This window comes from Sciurus vulgaris (genome assembly GCF_902686455.1).
Source record: "Sciurus vulgaris genome assembly, chromosome: 3".
Taxonomy (NCBI): Eukaryota; Metazoa; Chordata; class Mammalia; order Rodentia; family Sciuridae; genus Sciurus; species Sciurus vulgaris.
The window spans coordinates 25,105,606-25,130,190 of record NC_136463.1 but is presented as its reverse complement, the minus strand read 5'-3'; the positions used below and the strand labels follow the sequence as shown (position 1 = coordinate 25,130,190).

At 46.6% G+C, this 24,585-nt stretch overlaps 1 protein-coding gene across 1 annotated transcript; it reads right to left on the bottom strand.

Moving 5' to 3' along the window:
- Positions 1 to 10,179: 10,179 nt before the first annotated feature.
- On the bottom strand, positions 10,180 to 22,333 carry TBX21 (T-box transcription factor 21). Its single transcript, XM_079134739.1, has 6 exons — positions 21,727 to 22,333; positions 13,285 to 13,439; positions 12,886 to 13,007; positions 12,091 to 12,249; positions 11,882 to 11,943; positions 10,180 to 11,673 (listed from the first exon to the last, which is right to left on the bottom strand). Exons 1-6 carry the CDS (start codon positions 22,215 to 22,217, stop codon positions 11,061 to 11,063), a joined length of 1,602 nt encoding a protein of 533 aa, XP_078990865.1. The 5' UTR covers positions 22,218 to 22,333; the 3' UTR covers positions 10,180 to 11,060.
- Between the last annotated feature and the right edge of the window lie 2,252 nt (positions 22,334 to 24,585).

The window sequence follows — 24,585 nt, the reverse complement described above, 5'->3', positions numbered from 1 at the left end:
GGGTGGTGAGAGGAACCGGAACCAGAAAATGCCCTTTCACTCACTCTCGTTCTTGCTGTCCCTCAAGCCCTCTCTTGCATTCTATTCCTCTCTTTCTCGCATAGCTTCTGTAGCTCTTCTCTCTGCAAACTACATTCACTGCCTTCTCATATAATTGGCTGCCCTGTTGAAAGACAGCACAGTTCATACACCCCCTATTCAAGGACCGCCCCAAACTAACAATCACTGTAAATCTCAGTTCCTTCAGGTACCAACCCTCCTCCAATAAGCTACGATGGGGCATGAGGTGGAGCTGGGTCACATCATATAAAAATGGCCTTCAGAGGCTTCCTCCTGGAGGGAGGAGGACGTGGACACAGAAAAGAGGAATGTTGTTTAAAGATAGAATATCCATTATGTTGCCTCCAAAGGGTAAAAGTTTATTCATTTAACTGATGTATAGCTAATAGTACTATAGTAATATATACATATATATTATATATAATAAACTTAATGAGATAACACTATATATATCGATATATATATAGATATATATCGATATATAAATAGATAGATAGATAGATAGTGAGTTACCTCATTCAATTATTTTGCCATTTTAAGATCCAAAAAAAAAAAAAAATTCCAGAGAACTGTTTGGCATCCTAGATGAAATAAAAGGTTGCTGGGGAGATAGCTCAGTCGGTAGAGTGCTTGCCTTGCAAGCACAAGGCCCTGGGTTTGATCCCCAGCACTGCAAAAAAAATTAAAAAAATAAAAAAAATAAAAGGTATCTGTGTTAGGAAAGAATGGAGATATAAAGATAATGGGCCAGGAAGGGGAGGTAGGAGAGATAAGACAAAATTGAAAAGGAAACTAAAATTCAATAGCATAATTTAAATTCCCAGTGAAGGTTCTAAACAACGTAATTGAGCCAGGCACAGTGACTGCATACCTATAATCACAATGGCTGGGGAGGCTGAGGCAGGAGGACTGCAAGTTCAAAGCCAGCCTCAGCAACTTTGCAAGGCCCTAGACAACTTAGTGAGACATTGTCTCAAAATAAAATATAAAAAAGGTTGGGGGGGCTGTGTTTGTGGACTAGCATGTGTGAGGCACTGGTTTCAATTCTCAGCACCACATATTTAAAAAATGAATAAAATAAAGGTCTATCAACATCCCCGTGGTTAAGTGTTCCTGGGTTCAATCCCTGGTACCATAAGGAAGAAGAAGGAGAAGGAGAAGGAGAAGGAGAAGGAAAAGGAGCAGGAGAAGGAAGGAGAAGGAGAAGGAGAAGAACATAATTGAACTGAGGGAAATCCAATCAAGTCAGGCATGGATGGTGCATGCCTACAATCCCAGAGATTTGGAGGCTGAGGCAGGAGGTTCACAAGTTTGAGGCTAACTTCTGCAGCTTAGGACTTGTCTCCAAATAGCAATTAAAAAGGTCTGGGAATATAGCTTAGTGGTAGAGTTCTCCTGGGTTAAATCCCCAGTAAAACACCCCCCACACACACACACACACACAGTGAGATGAAAAACCATTCTGATTTGGTCAGATATCTATGCCACAATTTCTCCTTTATCATAGAAAGATACTTGTCATATAAGAATATGAGCATAGACGGGCTGGGCATGTAGCTCAGTGGTAGAGTACTTGTCTAGCATGTATAAGGTGCTAGATTCAATCCCTGGTATCACCAAACAAACAAACAAACAAACAAATAAGAACATGAGTATAAATGGTTGTGTGCTTTCTCAAATGTTTTCTGAAGCAATTCCTATGTCTGGTTCCCTACTTGGAGCAACCACTGGCAATCTAGGTATAAGGAATTCAGACAAGCTGGGTTTCGCAGAGCCTGAGAAAGTATTAGTGTTTAGTTTCACACCATGAAACAACAGTTATTTTTTACCCAGTTACAGAATCTTTCCATTATTAACTCTTATAAAATACAATGTATTAAAAGATAGTTGCAACTATACACACTCACAAAGAAATCCATGTAAATCATAAGTATAGATATTTAGACTTCTGCATCACTGTCTCCTTGGAAATCAGTTTTCAGAGCTGGGCATGGTGGCACATGCCTACAATCTCAGCTACTCAGGAGGCCGAGGCAGGAGGATCAATCCCCAGTACCCCCCACCAAAAAAAGAGTTCTAGAGGTCAAGGTAATGAGAAAGAGAAATAGAGGGTTGCGATCAAGTCAAAGAATTATAGATGTTCCTGAAAAATAAATACCAACTAAATGAGAAGTAATCACAGATAACATTGAAGAAAACTTCCCTGAAGGTGGAAAAGAAAAAGAGAGGGAAGGAGAGAGAGAAAATGCCAACCCATGTGTACTGAAAATATTTACTAGGTTCCATTCAAAATCACTGAAGAGTATTTAGGCTAAATTTTGACCATTGGTACTAAAAGATAATAAAATAATTTTTAAATATATAGAAACACAGGGACTGGGGATATAGCTCAGTTAGTAGAGTGCTTGCCTTGCATGCACAAGGTCCTGGGCTTAATCTCCAGCACCACACACACACACACACACACACACACACATACACACACACAAGAGCAGAGGGAAAAGAAGAATACAATAAATCTCAACAAATTTTTGGAAGGTCAAAAGCAGAAGGATTAAGCAAAATAGAGCTACTAGCCTTGAATACCTACAAAAAGGATTAACAATTATTGAACTGATTTATTCCAAAGAAACCGATTAAGAGGCTCAGGACTTGGGAGTGTCAGGCCCCATGGAAGGTGCTAAAAACTGATAGACTGGCTACAAGTCTGAAGTCAGAGGTATCGAGATGCACCTGGCTGCATCACCTGTTGCACCTGGAGCAACCAAGTCACCACGCCACTACCATCACAGCCCAAAGCCGAGAGTGTATGTCTTTGAAGAAGATGAGGACAAGAATGGGACTTCGGGATACTCAAGACTGTGGCTGAAAGGGGAGGCAAAACTGAAAGAACATTTAAGTGAAAGTTGGCAAGAAAAACAAAAAACAAAAAAAGCAGACCTCTCATTTTCTCTTCTCCTATCCCGCCCCTAGAATGCTGTCGGCTAGTAAGAAATTTGTTAAGTCTCCTCGGGGAAACTGAACATCCCAGGATATTGAATATTGGTGTGTGTGTGTGTGTGTGTGTGTGTGTGTGTGTGTGTGTGTGTGTGTGTGTGTTGGGGGGGCTTAACCTAATAAGCCAGCTCCCCGGAGAGGGGAGTAAACCAGCTCCCTGCGAGGAAGTGTGCCCTCAGGTGGAGCAATAGCTGATTCCAGTGGTATAAATGCTGTCAACATGGACAATTTACCAACATGATGTCACTGAATGCAGTTGGGAAAAGATGTCACATTCAGATTTTGCAAGCTGGTATGAGCCAACTCCAGCATTGCCAGATATCCTGCCTGTTTGCCCTTTCAGTTCACCCTGATGTGAATGAAGTCTACCGGTGGATAAACCCCTCAGCCATATTCACACAAGAGTGCAAGAAGCCTGTTAGTGCCTTCTCACTAAACACCAACCCACAGTCAAGGAGCACCAAATTCTTTTTTTAATTTTTAATACTTTTATTTTATTTATTTATTTGTATGTGGTGCTGAGGATGGAACCCAGTGCCTTACACGTGCCAGACAAGTGCTCTACCACTGAATCACAACCCCAGCCCCAGATCACCAAATATTTGAGTAAAGATGCCAACTTGAAAGTGAATCTGAAATAAATAAGAAGAAGAAGAAGAAGAAAGGAACTTTGAGATGAAGGCGCTATTTCAAGAAGCAAAAGAAAAATTCCCCTTACTAACAAATATATTTAGAGATATGAGAAGAAATTTCCATTCATAAAATGAGTGTAGTATTCTCTACAAACATTTGGAGATGAAGAAAAAAAAAAAACTCTTAGAGAAAAAGGAACACTTTTATGCTGTTGGTAGGATTATAAATTAGTACGACTATTATGGAAATCAGCATGAAGAGTCTTCAAAAGACCAGGAATAGAATCACTGTATGACTCAGTTATCTCACTACTGGGTATTTACCCTAAAGATTCAAAGTCAGCATACTACAGAGATACACGCATACCCATGTGACAGCACAGTTCACCACGGTCAAAGGAGGGGACCAGCTAGATGTCCATCAATGAATGAATGGATAAAGCAAACGTGGTGTATATACCCAGTGGAGATTTATTCAGTCATAATGAATGAAATTATGTGATTTGCAGGGAAATGGATGAAACTTGAGAACATTAAGTAAAATAAGACAAACTCAAATGGTCAAGGGTTGTCTATTTTCTGTCCTATGTGGAAGCTAGAGAGGAAAAAGGAAAAGAAAGGTGGAGGCGATCTTATGAAAATTGAAGGAAAATCAGTAGAGGAGAGGAAAGGGACCAGACAAAGGAGGAGGGGAGGGAAAAAGAAAATACTGGGGAAAGATATTGACCAGATTATATTGTTATATCATATGCATGTATGAATATGTAATCATGAATGCCACCATTATGTATAATTATAATGCACCAATATAAAATATGGGGGGAAAGACTCTTAGAAATTGAAAAAGAAATAAAATAAATTTTAAAATCAATGAAGAATCAGAACATAACAAGAAACTCTAAAAAATAGTAACAAAAAGAAAAGGATTAAAGTGAGGAAACAAAATTAGAGAATCAACCTAGGATTTCCAGCACATGATTAAAAGGATTTGGGGGAAGGCTTCACTAAAACTATGAGTTTCTATTTATTAAAAAAAAAAAAAAAAAAAAAAAAAAAAAAACTGGGCTGGGGATATAGGGTTGGTAGAGTTGGTAGAGTTGGGTTGGTAGAGTGCTTGCCTTGCAAGCACAAGGCCCTGGGCTCAAATCTCCAGCACCAAAAAAAAAAAAAAAAAAAAAAAAAAAACTTCAAGAAAATAAAGAAATTAAAAATATTAGCAATAATCTGGAAGAAGATAACTGCAATATAAATAACCACATAATTATTGCTATCAAGAATACATAAAGAACCAGAATCAAGGAAAAAAACAAATAACCCAATATATACAAAGGAAAAAGAAATGAAGAAATCATTTCACAGGCATATGGTTAGTAAATATATAAAGAGAGGCTCAACTTTGCAACTACTGAAAGAAAGAAAAGAATTCAATAGCCAAACATGGTGCACTTGCCTGTAATCCCAGCGGCTCTGGAGGCTGAGGCAGGATTGTGAGTTCAAAGCCAGCCTCAGCAACTTGGCAAGGCCCTAAGCAACTTAATGAGACCCTGTCTCTAAATAAAAAAATAAAAAGGACTGGGGATATGGCTTAGTGGTTAAGCACCCCTGGGTTCAATCCCTAGTACCACAAATAAATAAATTTAAAAAAAATAAAAGTAAGAAAGGGATAAATGCAGAATCCAATATGCTGGTTTTTATGAGGGAAAGGCAAAAGATAGGATGGGGGAACATCTAGGGAGTTAGGATATGTTAGTTTTTTAAAAAGTTTTTTTTCTGTAGGTAGACAGAATGCCTTTATCTTATTTGTTTATTTTTATGTGGTGCTAAGGATGGAACCCAATGCCTTACACATGCTAGGCAAGCACTCTACCACTGAGCTACAACTAAGTACTATTGTTAGTTTGTATAGGTCTTGAGTTGAGTGTTCTGTAAAAGTATCTTTCTTACTATTAAAAGTAACTTAGGGGGGCTGGGGATATAGCTCAGTTGGTAGAGTGCTTGCCTTGCAAGCACAAGGCCCTGGGTTCAATCCCCAGCACCGCAAAAAAAAAAAAAAAAAAAAAAAAAAGTAATTTAGGGAAAGAAAAAAAGGAAGAAAGGAAGGAAGAAAATTTAGTGCTGGGCACACTGGTGCAGGTCTGTAATCCCAGGGACTAGGAAGATTAAGGCAGGAGGATTGCAACTTTTAGGACAACCTCAGCAATCTAGCTAGACCCTGTCTCAAAAAATAAAAATGTCTGGGCAGGAAGACCAATGGTACAGGATAGAAGACATGGAGACATACCACATAAGTACAGTTATCTCATACAGTTATCTCATACTAGCCAAAGGTGCTAAAAACTTAAAATGGAGAAAAGATAGCCTCTTCAACAAATGGTACTGGCAAAACTGGAAATCCATATGCAGTAAAATGAAATTAAACCCCTATCTCTCAACCTGTACAAAACTCAACTCCAAATGGATCAAGGATCTAGGAATTAGGCCCAAGACCCTTCTCAAAATAGAAGAAAAAGTAGGCCCAAATCTCCATCACGTTGGCTTAGGACCAATGTCTTCCTTAACAAGACCCCCATAGCGTAAGAAATAAAAGCAAGAATCAATAAATGGGATAGATTCAAACTAAAAAAAATTTTTCTCAGCACAGGAAACAATCAATAATGTGAAAAGAGAGCCTACAGAATAGGAGAAAATCTTTTCCACACACACTTCAGACAGAGCACTCATCTCCAAAGTTTATAAAGAACTTAAAAAACTTTACATCCAAAATACAAAGCACCCAATCAATAAATGGGCTAAGGAAATGGGCAGACACTTCACAGAAGAAGATATACAGGTGATCAACAAATATATGAAAAAGTGCTCATCATCCTTAGTAATTAGAGGAATGCAAATTAAAACCACCCTAAGATTTCATCTAACTTCAATTAGAATGGCTATTATCAAGAACACAAGCAATAATAATTGTTGGCGTGGATGTGGGGGAAAAAGGAACACTCATACATTGCTGGTGGAGTTGCAAATTGGTGCAGCCACTCTGGAAAGCAGTATGGAGATTCCTCAGAAAACTGGACCCACCATTTGACCCAGCTATCCCATTCCTTGGTTTATTCCCAAAGAACTTAAATCGGCATACTACAGTGATGCAGCCACATCAATGTTCATAGCAGCTCAATTCACAATAGCTAGATTGTGGAACCAACCTAGATGCCCTTCAATCGACAAATGGATAAAGAAACTGTGATATATATACACAATGGAATATTACTCAGTCATAAAGAAGAATAAAATCATGGCATTTGCTGGTAAATGGATGAAGTTGGAAAATATCATGCTAAGTGAAATAGGCCAAGCCCAAAAAACCAAAGGCTGAATGTTTTCTCTGATAAATGCATGACAATATATAATGAGGCAGGGGGAAGAGAAGAATGAAGGAAATTTGGATGGTGTAGAGGAAAAAGGGGTGGGAAGGGGTGGGGGACAGAAAGAGAATGAAACAGACAGTATTACCCTATGTACATGTATGATTACACAAATGGTGTGAATCTACATCATGTACAACCATAGAAAATAAAAGTTGTACTCCATTTGTGTACAATGAATCAAAATGCAGTCTGTAAAAATAAAAAAATTTTAATTAAAAAAAATGTCTGGGGGGCTGGGGATATAGCTCAGTTGGTAGAGTATTTGCCTCGCAAGCACAAGGCCCTGAGTTCAATCCCCGGTACCGCAAAAAAAACATGTCTGGGGGTGTAGCCCTGTGGGTGGAGACCCCTGACTTCTATCCTAATATTCCCCTCAAAAAAACTAACTTGGTAAAGAAATATAATAATAACCCATGTGAGTCAAATCACAGCATCAAAACTTCCTCAACCAGACTTGGGAAAAAAGATTGTGGAATATAGACTTACCACGGCTCCCTTCATTTTTTATCTAGTGAAGTGAACAAAGACAATTTAAAAATTATGAAGGAAAAGGGAACTGTTATTACCAACAACTGTTTCCTAAGAAAGGAAACAGACTGAACTGTGTTAGTCAGCTTTTCATTGCTCCGATTACAAAACCTGACAAGAACAACTTAGAGGAAAAAGTTGGGGGCTCAGTTTCAGAGGTTCAGTCCATGGTCAGTTCAACTCTGTTGCTGGTGGGCCTGAGGTGAGGCAAAACATCATGGCGGAGGAAAGTGGCTCAGCTCATGAGTGGGGGAAAAGGGAGAGGGAGAGGGGGAAGCCAAGGACTATATAGTCCAAGGCTCCAAGGCCATGCTCCCAGTTACCTGCCCGCTTCAGCAGCCATGCCTCACTTGCCTACCGTCACCACCCAAGAGTCCATTTGAACGATGACTCCTTCAGATGGATTAAACCACCGGTGAGGGTACAGCTCTCATGGTCTAACCATTGCCTAAAAGCCCACCTCTGAACTTTGCTGCACTGGGGATCACGCTTTCAAAACATCAGCTTTTCGGGGGGAGGATAGCAGCAGTAGAAGGACATTTCTAGATACAAACCATGGCACCAACTTAATACCATTAACTCCAGAAAGTGACAGTTGAAGGTAGAGGAGGACGAGAGAAGAGCATGAACCCCAAGTGCAGGGTGGCAGAACTCCTAATGCTGTTTACATATTAAGAGTCTCCAGACTGGGGATGTAGCTTAGTGGGTAGAGTGCTTGCCTCCCAAGCACCAGGCCCTGGGTTCAATCCCCAGCACCACAAAAAAAAAAAAGTTTCCAAATCTAAAGCAAGTGGAGCCAAGTGTGTGTCCTCATCTTTTCCTTCTGACTAGAGGGTGATAGAGTGGCATCTGGTAGAGACCAGGAAAGGAGAAATGTGAATTGAGACAGAAGTGACATTTCCTCTGCTCCAAACAATATTGTGAGGAAAATCCAAAGGTCATGGTATGGTTCCTGGTTAAGATGGGTACACACCGTACTGGGGCAAAGCAAACAGAGTAACGTCAGCCTCTTAGCATTTCCCATAAACCCCTTTCGTAAACTTAAGAGTGTTCATTCAGGAACATTTTTTTTTTTTTTTTAAATTTTGGGAATGTCCACCCAGAAAATAATTTGTGAGAAAAAATTTATCTCAAGTTCAACAGTTCCTTCATTCCACTTGAGAGTTTTGGGTTTTTGTTTGTGTGCTTGATTTTTGTTTAATTATTTTTTTAGTTGTTGATGGACGTTTATTTTATTTATTTATATGCAGTACTGAGAATTGAACCCAGTGCCTCACACATGCTAGGCAAGAGCTCTACCACTGAGCTACAACCCCAGGCCTTGATTTTTTTGTATTATTAAATTCTGTTAACTAAAATTCAACAGTTTACATGAAGGACTAGCATTTTCAGTAAGATTTGAATTCTATGAACTATTTCTCTACAGCTCATATAATGTCAATGGTAATCCTTTTATTTATTTTTTTCATTAAAATCTTTTTTTATTGTTACAGATTGCATTTGGATTCATTGTACACAAATGGGGTACAACTTTTCATTTCTATGGTTGTACACAATGTAGATTCACACCATTCATGAAATCACACGTATACATAGGGTAATACTGTCTGTTTCATTCTACTAGTGTTGTCCCCCACCCCCCACCCCATTTTCCTCTACACCATCCAAAGTTCCTTCATTCTTCTCTTCCCACTGCAACCCCCCCTCATTATATACTGTCATGCACTTATCAGAGAAAACATTTGGCCTTTGGTTTTTTGGGTTTGGCCTATCAATGGTAATTCTTTTCCTCCTGTGGTACTAAGGATTGAACCCAAGGTGCTTTACCACTGAACTACATCCCCAGCCAGCCCTTTTTATTTATATATTTATTTTTGAGACAGGGTCTTACTAAGTTCCCGAGGCTGGCCTCAAACTTGCAATCCTCTTGCCTCAGCCCCCTGAGTCACTCTGGTTACAGGCTCCTGATTATTAATGATAATTCTTGATGGGTAGTAAGATTTCAGATAGTTTATTGCTATCTCTGTACCTCTCTTCATGGCTTGGATTTTTTTCTTAATAGCGTGTATTATTTTACAAATACGAGTCAGTGTATTCGTAGAGACAGACAGAGAGGTAGAATATGATAACGATGGCTTACACCCTGAGCACGTCCTGGTCACCAGGCACCATTCTTAAGCCCTTTTACTTGTATTAGGTTGAATTGCATGAAATTGCCAATAGCTGCTGTTCTTGACCTACAAAAACAGCAGTGCCACATAGCTCAATTTATATTTATTCTAATTCTTGAACAACCTTAGATATGAAGATGGGGAGTTGTAGAAATGCAAAGAGAAATTAAGGGTCTTGCTCACCACAGAGCCTCCAGCCCACCCAGCCCTGCGCCCTGCCTGGCCCTTGCCACTCCTCTCCCCAAGCCAGGCGCACACACAGGCAGAGCAGCCTCCCTGTCCCAAGACACAGCACAAGGTCCTAGGTTCAATCCCCAGCATTGAAAAAAAAAAACAAAAAAACAAAAACTACCTGTGCCCTGAGGCCCTGAGGGTAAGGCCGTGGCTTTGTTCTAACTCAGCCTATCCCCTGAATGAGGCCACTTGAGGTTTCTGGCCGATACCCCAGAAATGAAAACCCACAGAAGAGCTTTGCTAGACCAGCAATCCCCAGATGAGTCCCCCACCCTGGCATGGAAGCAGGATACACTTAACAGTTTCATCTTTATTTTCAGAAAGTGATGAAGACAAAGAAATACATCGAGACACCACTCTCTGTACAATAAATAATTTCCTCATCCGAAAAATAAAAATAAAGACTAGGAAAAGCACGTGCACGTACAAACACCACCAACAGGACCTCGCTCGGCAAGATGAGAACCACCCCCCATCCCAGCTCCTTCCTCTGTACCCCACTGTCTCATCGCCAAGCAGGTGGGTCTCAGGCCAGCTGTCCACTCCCTGAGTCCTCTCCCTGGCCTGGCTGGCCTACTCCTATAAAATCCATGTGTCTTTATTTTCAGATCAGGGATCAATACACTCACAAACAAAGCCCCTGAAAGCTACTCCACAAAGAAGAAGAGCTGGCCTGCCCCACCTGAGCCTCCCACCCCACCGGAAGCCACAAAGCTCCTTTGTGTCCAAGACCTTGCATCCGTTTTCTGTTCTCCGTGGGACCAACCTCGAGAAGCAGCACCAGGTACATGACTGTAGTTTGGGCAGAGGAAGGAGCAGGGGCCACTCCTCTGACATTTTGTTGAAGACCAGGAAGTGAACCCCAGATCCTTCTTGGCCTCCCTCTTCCCCAATCAATCACTATATGGAGAAGGGACAGAGGGAGCTGGGGTCTTCTCCACCCTGCATCTGTTTTCTAAGTCAGTTGGCATCCTCCAACCTAATAACACTGGATCGGTTCATTTCACCTTGTCTTCCGCTCAATTGGGAAAATAGTTATAAAACTGGCTTTCGGCTTCCTTATCAAAAGGAGAAGGGGCCCCAGCAGGGGAGGAGCTGTCGCCACTGGAAGGGTAGGGGGATACCCGCCTCCTCTTAGAGTCTCCTTCGCCCAGTCCTGAGTCACTGGGTTCTGGTCGGATGGGGGTGACTTCAGTCCACAGTGAGGGGGAGCCCTGCTCCTCTGGCCCCTCAGAGGCTCCTGGGCCAGGTTCCATGGGCAGAGTCCGCATGGGGCGGAACCAGCCGGCTGGGCCCATCTTCGGAGGGTACTGGGGAGCCACAGACCAGCCAGCTCCAGGTGCCAGGACCTCCTGGCCTCGATAGTAGGACACGGTGGGCCCAGGGCCAGAGGGCAGGAATGCAGGCTTCATGCTGACTCCTCGGAACTCAGCCTCAAAACTGTGGTCCCGGGGGGCCCCCAACCAATAAGGCTGGGATACCACATCCTTGGCCTGGCTAGGAAGGTCAGGGTAGAAGCGGCTGGGAATGGGATACTGGTTGGACAGGAGAGGTGAGTAGGGGTCTCCTCCAAGCAGTTGACAGTTGGGTCCAGGTGGGGAGGGGACGCTGGTGTCAACAGAGGCGTACATGCTAAGAAAAAAATAGAAAGCAGGAAGATGCAAGTCACCAGATGAACCAGTCATTGAGGTCCCACCTGCTGCACGTCCCTTCCCTGATCTTCACTTCCTTGGCCTGCCCACCCTCCAGAACCCTCCCCACCCTCCAAGGCAGAGAAAGCACCAATCTTGAGTTTCATCTCAGGAGGGACCAAAAGTGAGTTGAACTCGGTGGCACTTACGACTCAAAGTTCTCCCGGAATCCTTTGGCAAAAGGGTTATTATCAATTTTCAGCTGAGTGATCTAGAGAGAGGGGAAACAGAGTCACCCAAAGCCTGAGTCTGGAGCCTGGAAACTTCCAAAATCCCTCCCAAGGAAGTACTGTGGGCGCCAGTGCTGTCCCTCTGCCCCATCCCAGGCTCAGGCCCCGCTGGCCTGGGCAGGCCTCACCTCGGCGTTCTGGTAGGCGGTCACGGCAATGAACTGGGTTTCTTGGAAAGTGAAGATGTGCGTGTTGGAGGCATTGCAGGCGGACTCTGGCTCGCTGTCATTTATCTCCACGATGTGCAGCCGGGGCTGGTACTTATGGAGGGACTGCAGCACGATCATCTGAAGAGGGAGCCAGGTGGTCGTGGGTGTGGGAGGGAGTTCAGTGGACCCCCCTCCCCCTGTGATGGCCTTAGGTCTGGATGCATGGCCCTATGGATCCTCTACCTCCATCAATGACTGGCCCTACCATGAGACTCTGAAGTCATCTTGTGCCTTTCCCTGCCCTACCACCAGGTAACTTCTTCCGGGTCTTCCAACACCAGTCGCCTACCTCTTTGGGGCACCAGTTCTAGCCTCTTTCCCCCTCCCCTATTCCCAGAAGTCCACTGTGACCAAGAGATGAGCCCAAGAGGGCCTTTTAGGGAAAGTGCACAGAATTTCTCAATGTGGAAACACTCCATATTCATACCCTGGGACACTGGGACTGGCTCTAGGCCTGTCACAGTGACAAATCAGGGTAGCCTGGGATTCCTTGAAGAGGTCCCCAGGTTGGCTTGACCTGTGTCAACCCGAATGTGATCCCTACCTGAGATTCAGCTTCCTCCTATCTCATCTTTCTCCCAAAATGGGTGGGAAAGAACCAGAACTGAGAGGAAGGAAAGGGACTCTCACAGAACAGAATCACCCCACTGGCTCTCCTGTGGCCTAGGAGGTGTCAGATTCCAGGCGGGCCACTTCCAGGGATGGAGGTCCTACCTGGGTCACATTGTTGGAGGCTCCCTTGTTGTTGGTGAGCTTGAGTTTCCCGAATGAAACTTCCTGGCGCATCCAGTGGGCTCCAGTGTTGGGGGAATCTGGGTGGACGTACAGGCGGTTTCCTGTGGACAGTTAACCTCTTAGGTAAGCAGCCCAAGAGCAGACCCTTGGTGATGTGGAGCTTTCCCTGTTCTGAAGGGGAGAAGAATACAGGGAAAGGACCAGACAGGGCAGGGCAGGGGGACAGCTGTGAAAAGTGAGGACAAACCCAAGGTAGGGTAAGGTGGGGAGGGATGTGGAATTCAGTCCTCCATGCCAGGGACAATGGCTTGGGGGATCCACCAGGGGGCGCCCACTCTTGGAGAAAAAGCATGCCCACCGCTCCCTAGGCGCACCTACCTGGCATGCTGCCCTCTGCCTTTCCACACTGCACCCACTTGCCACTCTGATACCGCCAGTGGTGCTGGTCCACCAAGACCACATCCACAAACATCCTGTAATGGCTGGTGGGCTCCAGCCCAGCCACAGTGAATGACAGAAATGGGAACATCCGCCTGCAAGAACAGACAGCCCCCCAAGCTCCATCAGCCGCTGCTCTCTGCCAGTCGCCAGTGTGCACCTGGGGTGCTGCGGCCAGCCTCCACCCGCTCACCACAGCCAGCAGGAAAGGGTTCAGGAAGTTTGCCAGTCAGTTGTTAAATGCAGCCATAATTAAAATTCATTTGTATAAATTTACAATTAAATACATTCGATGAAAAGCCAAGGTAATCAATACTGAGAAATCATCACTTCCCATTACTTTACTAACTCTTGAGGTTATTTAGGCCTGCTGTACCCATGCGGCGAAAGTACAGAAGGTGGGGTGCTGGGCATCTCCCCCCAACTCCACATTCAACTACATACATTGGTGGCCTGAAATCAGTCATAGGAATATTTAGACTATGACAATCAGCACACACTTAGAGAGTCTGCTTTCTCTTTCCCTCCTTTCTCTCTCTCTCTCTCTCTCTCTCTCTCAATCTCTCTCTCACACACACACACACACACACACACACACACACACACACACAGGGTATAGATTGAGTCTAGGTATCACATATGCTAGGCACACTCTCTTCCACAAAGTTATACCTCCAGCCCAAGAAATTTTTAAAATGTTTTCCTTCCAGAGGTCTCTAACTTTAGGGCGTTTCCTAGGAGGGGCAAAACACAAGCCAGTCTTCATAGGCCATTCCCAGCAGGTCTGTGTGCCTCAGTCCCCATCTGTCCTCTCCACTGTGACTCTTCCCACTCTGTGCAATGTGCTCCTAGCTGCAGGGCACCCACCCACAGGCCCTCCTGGTCCCACACTCCTGAGCCTGACATCTGTATGTAGTATGGCCTGCCCCCAGCCTGGACCTTCAGAGAAGTGGCTAACATCCTAGGTGGACAGGAAGCTTCCTGACCTCCTGAAAGAAGGTCAAAGTCTATCAAACAGGGCTGGAGTCGTGACTCAGTGGTAGAGCGTTTGTCTGGCATGTGCGAGTCCCTGGGTCCCATCCTCAGCACCTCATATGAATAAATAAATTAAATAAAAGATCCATTGACAACTAAAAAAATATTTTAAAAAGTCAATCAAACACAGTCTTCATGCTCAAAGTCTTGGTTTCCCAGGAAAAGTAGAGGAAGTTAGTGGGTGGGATGCTCCAGTATCCCCCACCGTGCCAGAGTTAAAAATTCAGAAAAGGAAACCCTCTCCTCCCGCTCCCCCCCAACTTCCACCATCAATACCCCCATCATCACCATCATGACCACCACCCGTCCACGGTCACAACCACCTTCACCCTCACCACCATCTCAACCACCACCGTCACCTTCACAACCCCACCAACAGCACCAAGGTGACAGCCGCCACCTCCAGGATCACCATCACAACCACACTCCCTCCAACCACCACCTCCACCATCACCACGACCACCACTTCGCCTTCTCAGTGGCACCACCTCCACCGGCACCAAGGCCATCCACCACCAGCTCCAGTGAGCGGCTGAGCCGCTCTTCCAACCCAAGCAGGGAGAGCAGGGCTGTCAGGAGTGGGCCTTCCATGCTCCCCCACCTCCTCCTCCCATGGAAGTCTTGTGGCGTGAGGTTTCCTGGCCTCTGAGTCAGGAGAGCTGGGGAGGGAGAGTTCCAGTGGCCCAGGTACACTTTTCGGTGGACCATAGTCACCAGAAGGTCCCAAACCATAACCCTAACAATCTTGGGCAGGTCTCCTAGGAGGCTGCGGGCGTATTCCTGTCTTATCTAGACTCCTCGGCTGAGAAAAAGAAATGCATGGGCCCCATGAGCTCGGATAAGTTGATTCCCAAACTAACCCTTAGTTTTTTTCACCCATAAAATAACTCCTGTTCATTATTCCTCTGAAAGTGGTTTAGAAGCTCAAAAAATGTGAAACTTAGCTCATTTCTGTCCTGTCCAATCTCCATTCCACCTTCTCCCAGGCCCAGGGTTATTGATTTCCCCTGGCCTTGGAGGATCCTGAGCAAAGAACAGAGTCCTGGTTCCATTCTCTGGGCCCCAGGGGTTCAGCAGGTCAATCAACTAGAGGAATCAAAGGTGAGAGATCAGGCTTTGAACAACCTAGAGGGAGAGAATACTTTGAACACATTCCTCTTGCCAGTTCAATACACAATGGTGGTAAGGTCACGCAAATATTTCCTATTTTGTGACTATTCAAATTTCTGGGCACAAAGGAATGGAAGGGAACACTTCCCCGCCCCCACCGCCAGTGCTGGGGGTGGAATCCAGGGCCTCACACATACTAGGCAAGTGCTCTACCACTGAGCTACAAACCCAGCCCTGGAACTCATTTATTGAGCTTCCACTAGACACCAGCCAGTTCATAAAGCCAGTCTGTTGAGATGCAAAATGTTCTTTCCAATTTTATATTTGAAGAAACTGAGTCTTGGAGAAGTTTGGGGACAGCCCCCCTCCTTTTTGGGGGGTGGTACCAGGGATTGAGCGCAGGGGTGCTTTCTCACTGAGCCACATCCCCAGCCCTTTTTTATATTTTATCTAGAGACGGGGTCTGGCTGAATTGCTTACGGCCTCACTAAATTACTGAGGCTGGCTTTGAACTCAAAATCCTCCTGCCTCAGCTTCCCGAGCTGCTGGGATTACAGGTGTGAGCCACCACACCTGGCTCCCATTCTGCTTTTGTTACTAATAGCAGGAAATGGAGGAGACACAGATGGCATACTGTGGAGAGAAGGGAGGTCTCAGTTTCACCCTAAAAGTGTAGAATCACCACCAGCTGGAATCCTTAAGTAGCCCCCTAATTTACATGACACTTGTCTGAAAGAAACTAGGAATGGAGAATGGGTCTAGTACCACACCAAGCCCACCAAGCCACTTGCCATCCCACCCTCAGAGGACAGAGTCCAAGACCCTCTGCTGTCCCTAAGAGCCAGGCTGCCTCAAGATGATCCACAAGGTAGCGGTAACCAACCCCTCAGATCCTGAGCACCTGTCACATGTTCCACCTCACTGTTTTCAAAGGCAAATAAAAATAACAAGGAAGTAGAGTTTTGGTTGGTCCTGTTTTAAAAATTGATAGCACTTACTGCTGAGGAGGCTGCAGGAAAGAAAGTCCTCTCAGAGACTCCTGGAGTATAAATTGGGACCACCTTTTAAGAGGGTATTCTGGTCAGGAGCAGTGACACACATTTGTAATCCCAGTGACTCAGGAGGCTGAGGCAGGAGGATCTCAAGTTCGAGGTCAGCCTTGGCAAGTTAACAAGACCCTGTCTCAAAATTTTAAAAAATAGCCAGGCATGGTGGCACAAGTCTATAATCCCAGCGATTCAGGAGGCTGAGACAGGAGGATGACCTGTTTGAGGCCGGACTCAGCAATTTAGTGAGATCCTGTCTTGAAATAAAAAATAAAAAGGGTTGGAGATGTGGCCCAGTGGTACAGTGGCCTTGGGTTCAATCCCCAATACAGAGAACAAAAACAAAAACAAAAAAAGCAGGTATTCTGGTAATACCCTTGTACTTACCAAAATATAAAATGTGCTCAGGCTTTAAGGCGTCTCCTTCTACCAACTTCAGTTCAACATAATAGAAATCAGTTGGCAACTGGCAAACAGCTGCACCAAAAAGCAAAACTGAGCCCAGCATAGTGGTACGTGCCTGTCATCCCAGAATCACTTGAGCCCAGATGTTTGAGGCCAGCCTGGGCAACATAGGCAAGGTTCCCGCTTAAAAAAAAAAAAAGAAGAAAAGAAAAAAAAGGAAAAAGAAAGAAAATAAAGTTGTTTGCACCTGCCCCAAGAGAAAGGAAGCCAGTCTGTCCTGATAAAAAGCAGGTTTAAACCTAAAAAAAAATTTTTTTTTATTTTGGGGTACTGGGGTTTGAACCCAGGGATGCTCTATCACGAGCCACATCCCCAGCCCTTTTTATTTTTTATTTTGAAACAGCATCTAAGTTGTTGAGGCTGGCCTTGAATTTGAGATTCTCCTGCCTCAACCTTCTGAGTAAATGGTATTACAGGTATGCACTACTGTGCCCTGCTTAAAAAATAAACAAATAAATAAATTTAAGATCCAAAAAATGCTGGAAGTTGGGACTATGGAGAAAGGAAAATAATAATGCTTGTGGGGCTAGAGAGGCCCACGTGGGACTGAAATTGTTGTTTTGTCAACCCCTAACTTCACACATACAAATGCAAATTGAGCTACTGAACAACAGAGCTCCCCAAAGTTATCTTAATTATAATAATCAACCAATCACACCCAGAAAAGTGGGGATTACCAGCAATTAATACACACCCACACACCCACAGAGACCCGGGCCTCTCTTCCTCCACTAAGAATGTCTACCGTCAGCTATTATACACTTGCCAACACATTCACAACACACAGTCCACACAGAAACACTAGCACAAATCTGCGAGTGGCAGTAGCAGGCTGCCCAAAGTCTCTACAGACACACAAACTTAGACATCAAAGTCTCCCTGTGGGCCCATCCGCCATTTTGTTCTTGATTCTCGCTCCAAGCCCTGTCTAAGTTGCCTTGACCAGTCTCCCCACACAGAATCATTCTCTGCTCCCATTCACTTCCACCCATGGGTGAGAGTATGACTGCTTCTAGTCCATACCAAGGAGTGGGTCTAGGGTGGGAGGGAGAGGAAGGATCTGGGACCAAGTGAGTCAGCCCAAGGTGAAAGGCTGCAGGGCTGTGGGTGGGCCTGGGGTGGACGAATTTTTCAAAAAGAAAGAAGGCTGTGGGTGATGTGATGGTGACTGGCAGGTCACTAGAACCCACAGAGGGACAGGCCAGTTTGGCAAAGCAGGGGGACAGGAAGGAAGCTGTTCTCTGAGCCCAAAATCCTGAAGGAAGAAGAAATGGCCACAGACTTCCCAGATCACCAGAGCCCAAGCTAATATATGGGGTCCATGCTAGGCTGGTGAGATTGAATTGGGAGTGGTGTGTCTTTTGTCTCCTGCCCTGCACATGGGGTCCCTAAGGCCTGATCCAAGGGGCAGAGTCAAAGGAAAAAGTGAGGAGCTACTGACCCCAACCAACAGGAACCTCGAATTATCCAAAGTGGACCCTTAGAATGGGCCCCAAAGTGTGTGAATGTAAAACACACAGACACACACACATTTATGAAATGAGAAAGGAAGCTGGGTGATATTTAGGAATTTCTTTTCAAGTTTACTAATGGTATTGTGTTTATTTTTTAAGATCCATTTTTTTACAAGTGTGTAGAGAACTAACTAATGACTACATTACTAATACCTCGTAGACAGGATGGGTCAGAGTGAGTGAAGGTAAAGAAGAAACAAACTGGGCACAGAGGCACATGCCTGTAATCCCAGCTACTGGGGAGGTTGAGGCAGAAGGATTGCAAGTTTGAGGTCAGACCCAGCAACTTAGCCAGACCTTGTCTCAAAATTTTTAAATATTTGAAAGGGCTAGGGATGTAGTCTAGAGGTAGAACACCCCTGGGTTCAATCCCCACTACCACAAAAAGAAAAAAGAAAAAGAAACAAGAAGATGAGACCAGTACTAAAGACTCTTTAAAAAAAAAAAAAAAATATATATATATATATATATGTACACATATATACAGTACTGAAGTACATGAGTGCTCTACCACTGAGCCACAACACCAGACTACTAATGACTCTTGAAGCTGGGTGATGGGTAGATGGAAGCCTGTTGCATTTTTTGGTCTACTTTTCTATATAGCAGGCTATATATATACACACACACACACACACAGTATTTAACCCAAGAGAGCTTTACCATGGAACTACATTCCAGTTCTTTTTATTTTCTATTTTGAGACAGGGTCTCTCCAAATTGCTTAGAGCCTCACTAATTGCTGAGGTTGACCCTGAACTTGCAATCTTCCTGCCTCAGCTTCCTGGTTGTTGGGATTGCAGGCATGCACCACTGCACCCAGTTTATAGTGGGGTTTTTCATAGTTAAAAAAAAAAAATGGAGTGGGCATGGTGGCACATGCCTGCAATTCCACTGACACTGGAGGCTGAGGTAGAGGATTATAAATTTGAGGTCACCAAATTAGCAAGATCCTTAACAACTCAGTGATACCCTGCCGCAAAGTAAAAAATAAAAAACGCTGAGGATGTGGCTCAGGTTACGCATCTTTGGGTTCAATTCCCAGTACACACACACACACACAAAAATTAAGTTTAGCATGTTCAAAGCCTTTGGTTCCATCCCCAACATGAAACAAAAAGAAGGAAAAAAGCATGGGTCTAAAGGGAGACAAGACTCTTCAAGTAAGAATTATGTAGCAGGAACATAAAGGCAAGCAGGAGGCCATAGAAGTGCAGATGGTGACCCACACTTAGAAAATGCCCCTGAAGCACGGAAAGGCACCAGTCCAGCTCCAGCCAGATCCCTGAAGTTCTGGCTGATGCTCCATTCACCCCAGTCCTCCATACTGTAGCAGCAGAGGCCCGACAATGCCATGGAGACCCTGGTCAGGCCCCGTGGGGAGACCTTGCCAACCACACAACAGGGCCGAGGGTTAGGAGGCCCACTTCTGATCTGCTGTGTGTTGGAGTGTAAATACTAGCTATCTGTGCACCTCAGTGTTCTTGACGTAAAATGGGGAGACTTCTTGGCCTACCTAAGGCACAGTGAAATAATGGAAGTGAAAGCACTCAGCGCCTCCAGCAAGGCCTTCAGACAGCATGAGTGCCTGTTTTTACTGAGGGCCATGGGGATCTGAAGAAGGACACCCAGGCAGAGTCCAGCTGGGTTCTGGCGCCAGCTCTGCCAGCAATGGGTGTGCCGTGTAGCCTCTGAAGTGTCTCTTGCTATCTCTGTGTCCCTGCCTGTGCAGTGAGAAGGTTACAGCATCTTCTGGTTCCCTTGCAATTCAGACACTTTAGGACCAGAAGCCTGGCCCAGGGACAACCAGAGAGGGACTGGGGTTGAGAAGGTGGAACATTATCAAAGGCCATAAAAGAATGTGCCACTTTTCCTGGGTTCATCCCAGGAAAAGATGCCCAGCCCGGCAGCTTAAAGCCTGATCCCTCAGCCCCAGGCCGCTCACAAAAATCATCTGGGGGTAAAATGAAGATGCTCCAGCAATGCCAAGATTGATTACCCACCCGCAAGCCCTGCAGGCCTTCCCGCTGTCCCTCCCAATCCTCACCCTTGGTGTCTGCTCTTCAGCACCTCAACCTGGGCCCCATCATCCAGGCCCACCAGCCTTTGCACACGGGAGCACCTTGCTGCTCGCCCCTGCCCCTGCCCCAGGAAGGGTGGGTACACACTTCAGACATGCAAGGCCCACTCAGGGTGTTGCTTACTAAACAATCCCCACACAAACTGCAAGTTTCTCTTTCTTTCCTCACTCAGGAGGCGCTATCCGGAAGCAGCACCCTCAACCCCAAATCCTCCTGCACTGAACTCAGGGGTTCCAGAGACATAGAGCCAAGGGGCTCCCTCTTCCAAGAGGCTGAATTAGTGACAATCTGGGCAGAGGAGTGAGCAGGTTTTCAGGAGCTAGTCCCAAAGGGTGGCACCTGCATGGGCCCTAAGTGAGTTTCACCTCCTTAGGTCTGAGTATTAATGCCTAAAGGGATCTTGCCCCAACAAGCCTCACTGTCCCCCTTCTGCTACACACACACTCACACACACACACACACACACACACACACACACACACACACACACACACTCAAGACATATGATCTCAAAGTAAGGCCGGAAAGGAAAGTTGGCTACAGCTTCTCCATGTCACCAAATCCCAGCCTGCTCCTACCCCCACCAGCACCAAAGTTGCCCCAGCATACAGCAGCAGAAAAGCCAAGTGGGTGGGCTGGGCCCGGCGGCCCGGCAGAGAGCGAGCCGGGATGTTGATCCAAACGCTCCAGTTTCCCACACCGAGGGGCTAAGAGAAGCCTAGCCCCGCCAGACTCAGAGCGTCTGCTGCCCGCTGCCAGCTGCAACCCCCACTCAGGCAGAGAGCTGGGCAGGGGCGCGCACCAACTCTCAAGAAGCCAGAGGTGCCTCTTCCCTCCACCGGGATAACTCCTCTTTGCGAGCACACATCCGTCTCCTCCTCGAGTTCTCCGGCTGTTGGTGAAATACCCTGGGCGCAACCAACCTCCCAAGAGCTTTCCCCGTCCTCACAACCCTACTCCTGCCTCCTAAAGTTTCATCCAAAATTGCAAAGGGCACGGACATACTAGCGATAGCTAGCCAGGAAAAAATAAAAAGAAAGAAAGAAAAAAGTCCTTGTTCCGGCCGGGGCACGGAGGCTCCCGCCTGCTCCACCCCGCGAGCTAGCGCAGCTCGGCGCGCGCCCCACTCACCGTCCCTGCTTGGTAATGATCATCTCGGTTTGGTGCTGATTGAACTTGGACCACAACAGGTGGTTGTTGAGCGCGACTCTCAACTTCCCCGACACCTCCAGCCCCGCAGGCAGCCCGTAGTCTTCGCGCGGTCCGGGGTAGAGCCCAGCGCGCGGGTCCGGGGCCGTGTAACCGTCCCCCGGTTGGTAGCTCTCCGCGCCCGCTGGCGGCGGGAAGGGTTCACCTGCCCCGGGGAAGCCGGCTGCCTGGGGCCGGGGCGGATAGGCGTAGGCTCCGAGGAAGCGTCCGGGCGGAGCCGGCACCAGGGCACCCCCGGCGTAGGGCGCCCCCAGGCTGCCGCCCCCACGACGGTCGGCCGCGTCCTGTGCGCCCGGCTCCAAGTAGAAGTAGCGGTTCTGCGGGTCGGCGCCTGGCGCCCGACCCTCGTCAGTCGTCGGCATCGGCTCAGTGCCCGTCAGCATGTCTCTGCAGCCCAGTTCCACGATGCCCATCCGGGGTGGGCTGGGCACCTTCCCGTAGCCGTCGAGGACCCGTCCCTCCCCGCGTGGGGGCAGGCGGGAGGGATACGGGGCTGGTGGGGGGGCTGGGCGTCTGGGGGCGGGCCCGGGGACGGGGTGGGGGCCCCACGGGAGCCTAGGCTGGGGTGCCTGGCTCCTGCACCCGCGTTTGGCAGGCGCGCGGCAGTTGCCGGCCTCCCTCTCCAGCGGGCCGCTGTCACTAGCGTCGCGGCGGCCTTTGCTGTGGCTTTATGAAGCTCTCGGGTCCCCCCCACCCTATCATCTCGGCCCCGCCCCGCCTCACCCCGCCCCCTCGTGGCTAATACTCGGCAAATTCTCCGCTGTGGGTCAGGACTGGAGGGCCGCGCACGGTGGAGGTGTGCGAATCCCCCGCGACCTGTAGCTCGCGCTTAAAGACCTTGCCTTCTGGGAGAACCAATCCTGCCACCCGAAACAACGATCCGTTTCTACCCCCTCAAACTTTGGGGAAATTTCACCCACCCTTGAAAGCTCAGCTCAAGAGCCCTCTCCTACAGGAAGCCTCTGATGATGGCCAAGGTTGGACTAGCTGGACATTTTCGCCCCACTGGCAGGGTCCAAGCTGCCTCAACATAAATATTCAAGAAATAGTGCTTGTGCCCAGGCTCTGTGCTGTGACTGCATGAAGCCGTTTCCCTCCTTCTCCAACCAGAGGCCAGGGTGGGCTATGTCTGTGCATCTTGCACTGCCATCCCTGGAGCAGACCTGGAACTTGGAGGGCAGCAGGTTCCCTAAGGGGGATTGTCTTTGCAGCAGCCAATGCGGGGTTTGCAGGGCCTTGGACTCTGCTGAGCAGAGTGAGCTGGTCAAATCTGGGTCCAAAAGAGCTCTCACACGTGGGCACTGGAAGTAGCATTGGGCTACCAGGGCTCAGAGTTCCAGGACTGCCTCTGCTTGTGACTCGGGTACATATGACCTGGACAAGTCACTTCCCTTGCCTGAAAATCATCCTCACAGGTCTCAACATGGACTGGGGAAATAAACACATCTGCTTTTGCGGGTGGGTGCCGTGACACCAGCCAGTGTCAGTGTGTAGCACTTTCCAGTCTATCATAACTGGATGGAAAGCCACTTGGAAGAGTGCAGAGCTGGCAGACAGGAAGGAAGCACATGCTCTGGTGGTGGCCTCAGTTGATGGCTACAGAGGCAAGTCTTTCTCCATTTTTCTTTTCTCTAAGGCAGTCATACTTTTTGATAAAAAGTAACCTTTCTTTCCCTCAATCGAAACTTAGCACTATTGTGAGTTGTCTTGCATATAAGGATAAAACATAGAAAATTTAAGCAGTACAAAAAAGCAAAAGCTTTGTGTAGCAAGGCTACATGAATCTTCCCCAAACTCTACTCTCAAAAGGCAAACAGGATTAACATTTTGGTGAGCATCCTTCCGGATGTCACTCCTATACACATCTCTCTATCTCTGTCTTTTGCACACACAATACATAATTTTATAAACACACCATACGTGCTGCTTTGTAATAGGGTTTTGTTTTTTTTTGTTTTTTTTTTCACTCAACAACGTGCCATGGAATTTTTTTTTTCCACAATTCAACATGTAAAGATTTACATTTTAAAGAGTGTTTTGAAAACTAACACAGTTTCGTTATGGTAAAGGTTAACTTCTCCTCTCTCCCCCATTTCTGCCCTCCCCAATTCTCCCCTAGGGGCCAGCCCGATCTCTATATTTTTGTCCCAGCCCAACAGGGCTTCACCCTTAAGGGCCCACAGGGACTCTCTGATCCCAACTAGAGCTGAACCAAGAGGCAGACTGGCAGGCGAAGGTGAAACTGGGGACCCCAGGAGGCGGGCATGACCCAGGGAGGGTGGGGGAGAGAGAATCAGCACATCCCTTGAGGATGGAGACCAGACACATGACAGCACCAGACACCCAGGTCTGGTCTCCTCCCCAACCCTTTACCCACATTTCCCCAACCCTTGAGGAAGGCGGAAGCTTCTGCCTGCTCTTCGAAGTGGGGCTGTGTTGCTTGAAAGACAGTGATCTTGCCCTTGGCTACTTTTTTGTAAAATATAAGAGATTTCCATAAGACTCACCTGAATGCTTTCCCCAGGAGACATGAGACTGTTGAATACTGCCACTTCTTTGGGGGGACATTTTTACTAAGTGGTTGGCTGTAGAAGGCCAAATGGAGTCTTTGTTCCTCCTTTTCTCTCCCTCTCCTCTTTTCCATGCTAATCTTCAGGTCAAGTGCTCCATCCCCCTGCTTCTGAACAGAATGACCTGACCTCTCACTCAGCTTTCCAGAGCAGGAGGGGCTATGAATCTCAGAATCAGGTGGCCCTGGGAACGTGTTCCTGGAGGATAAGG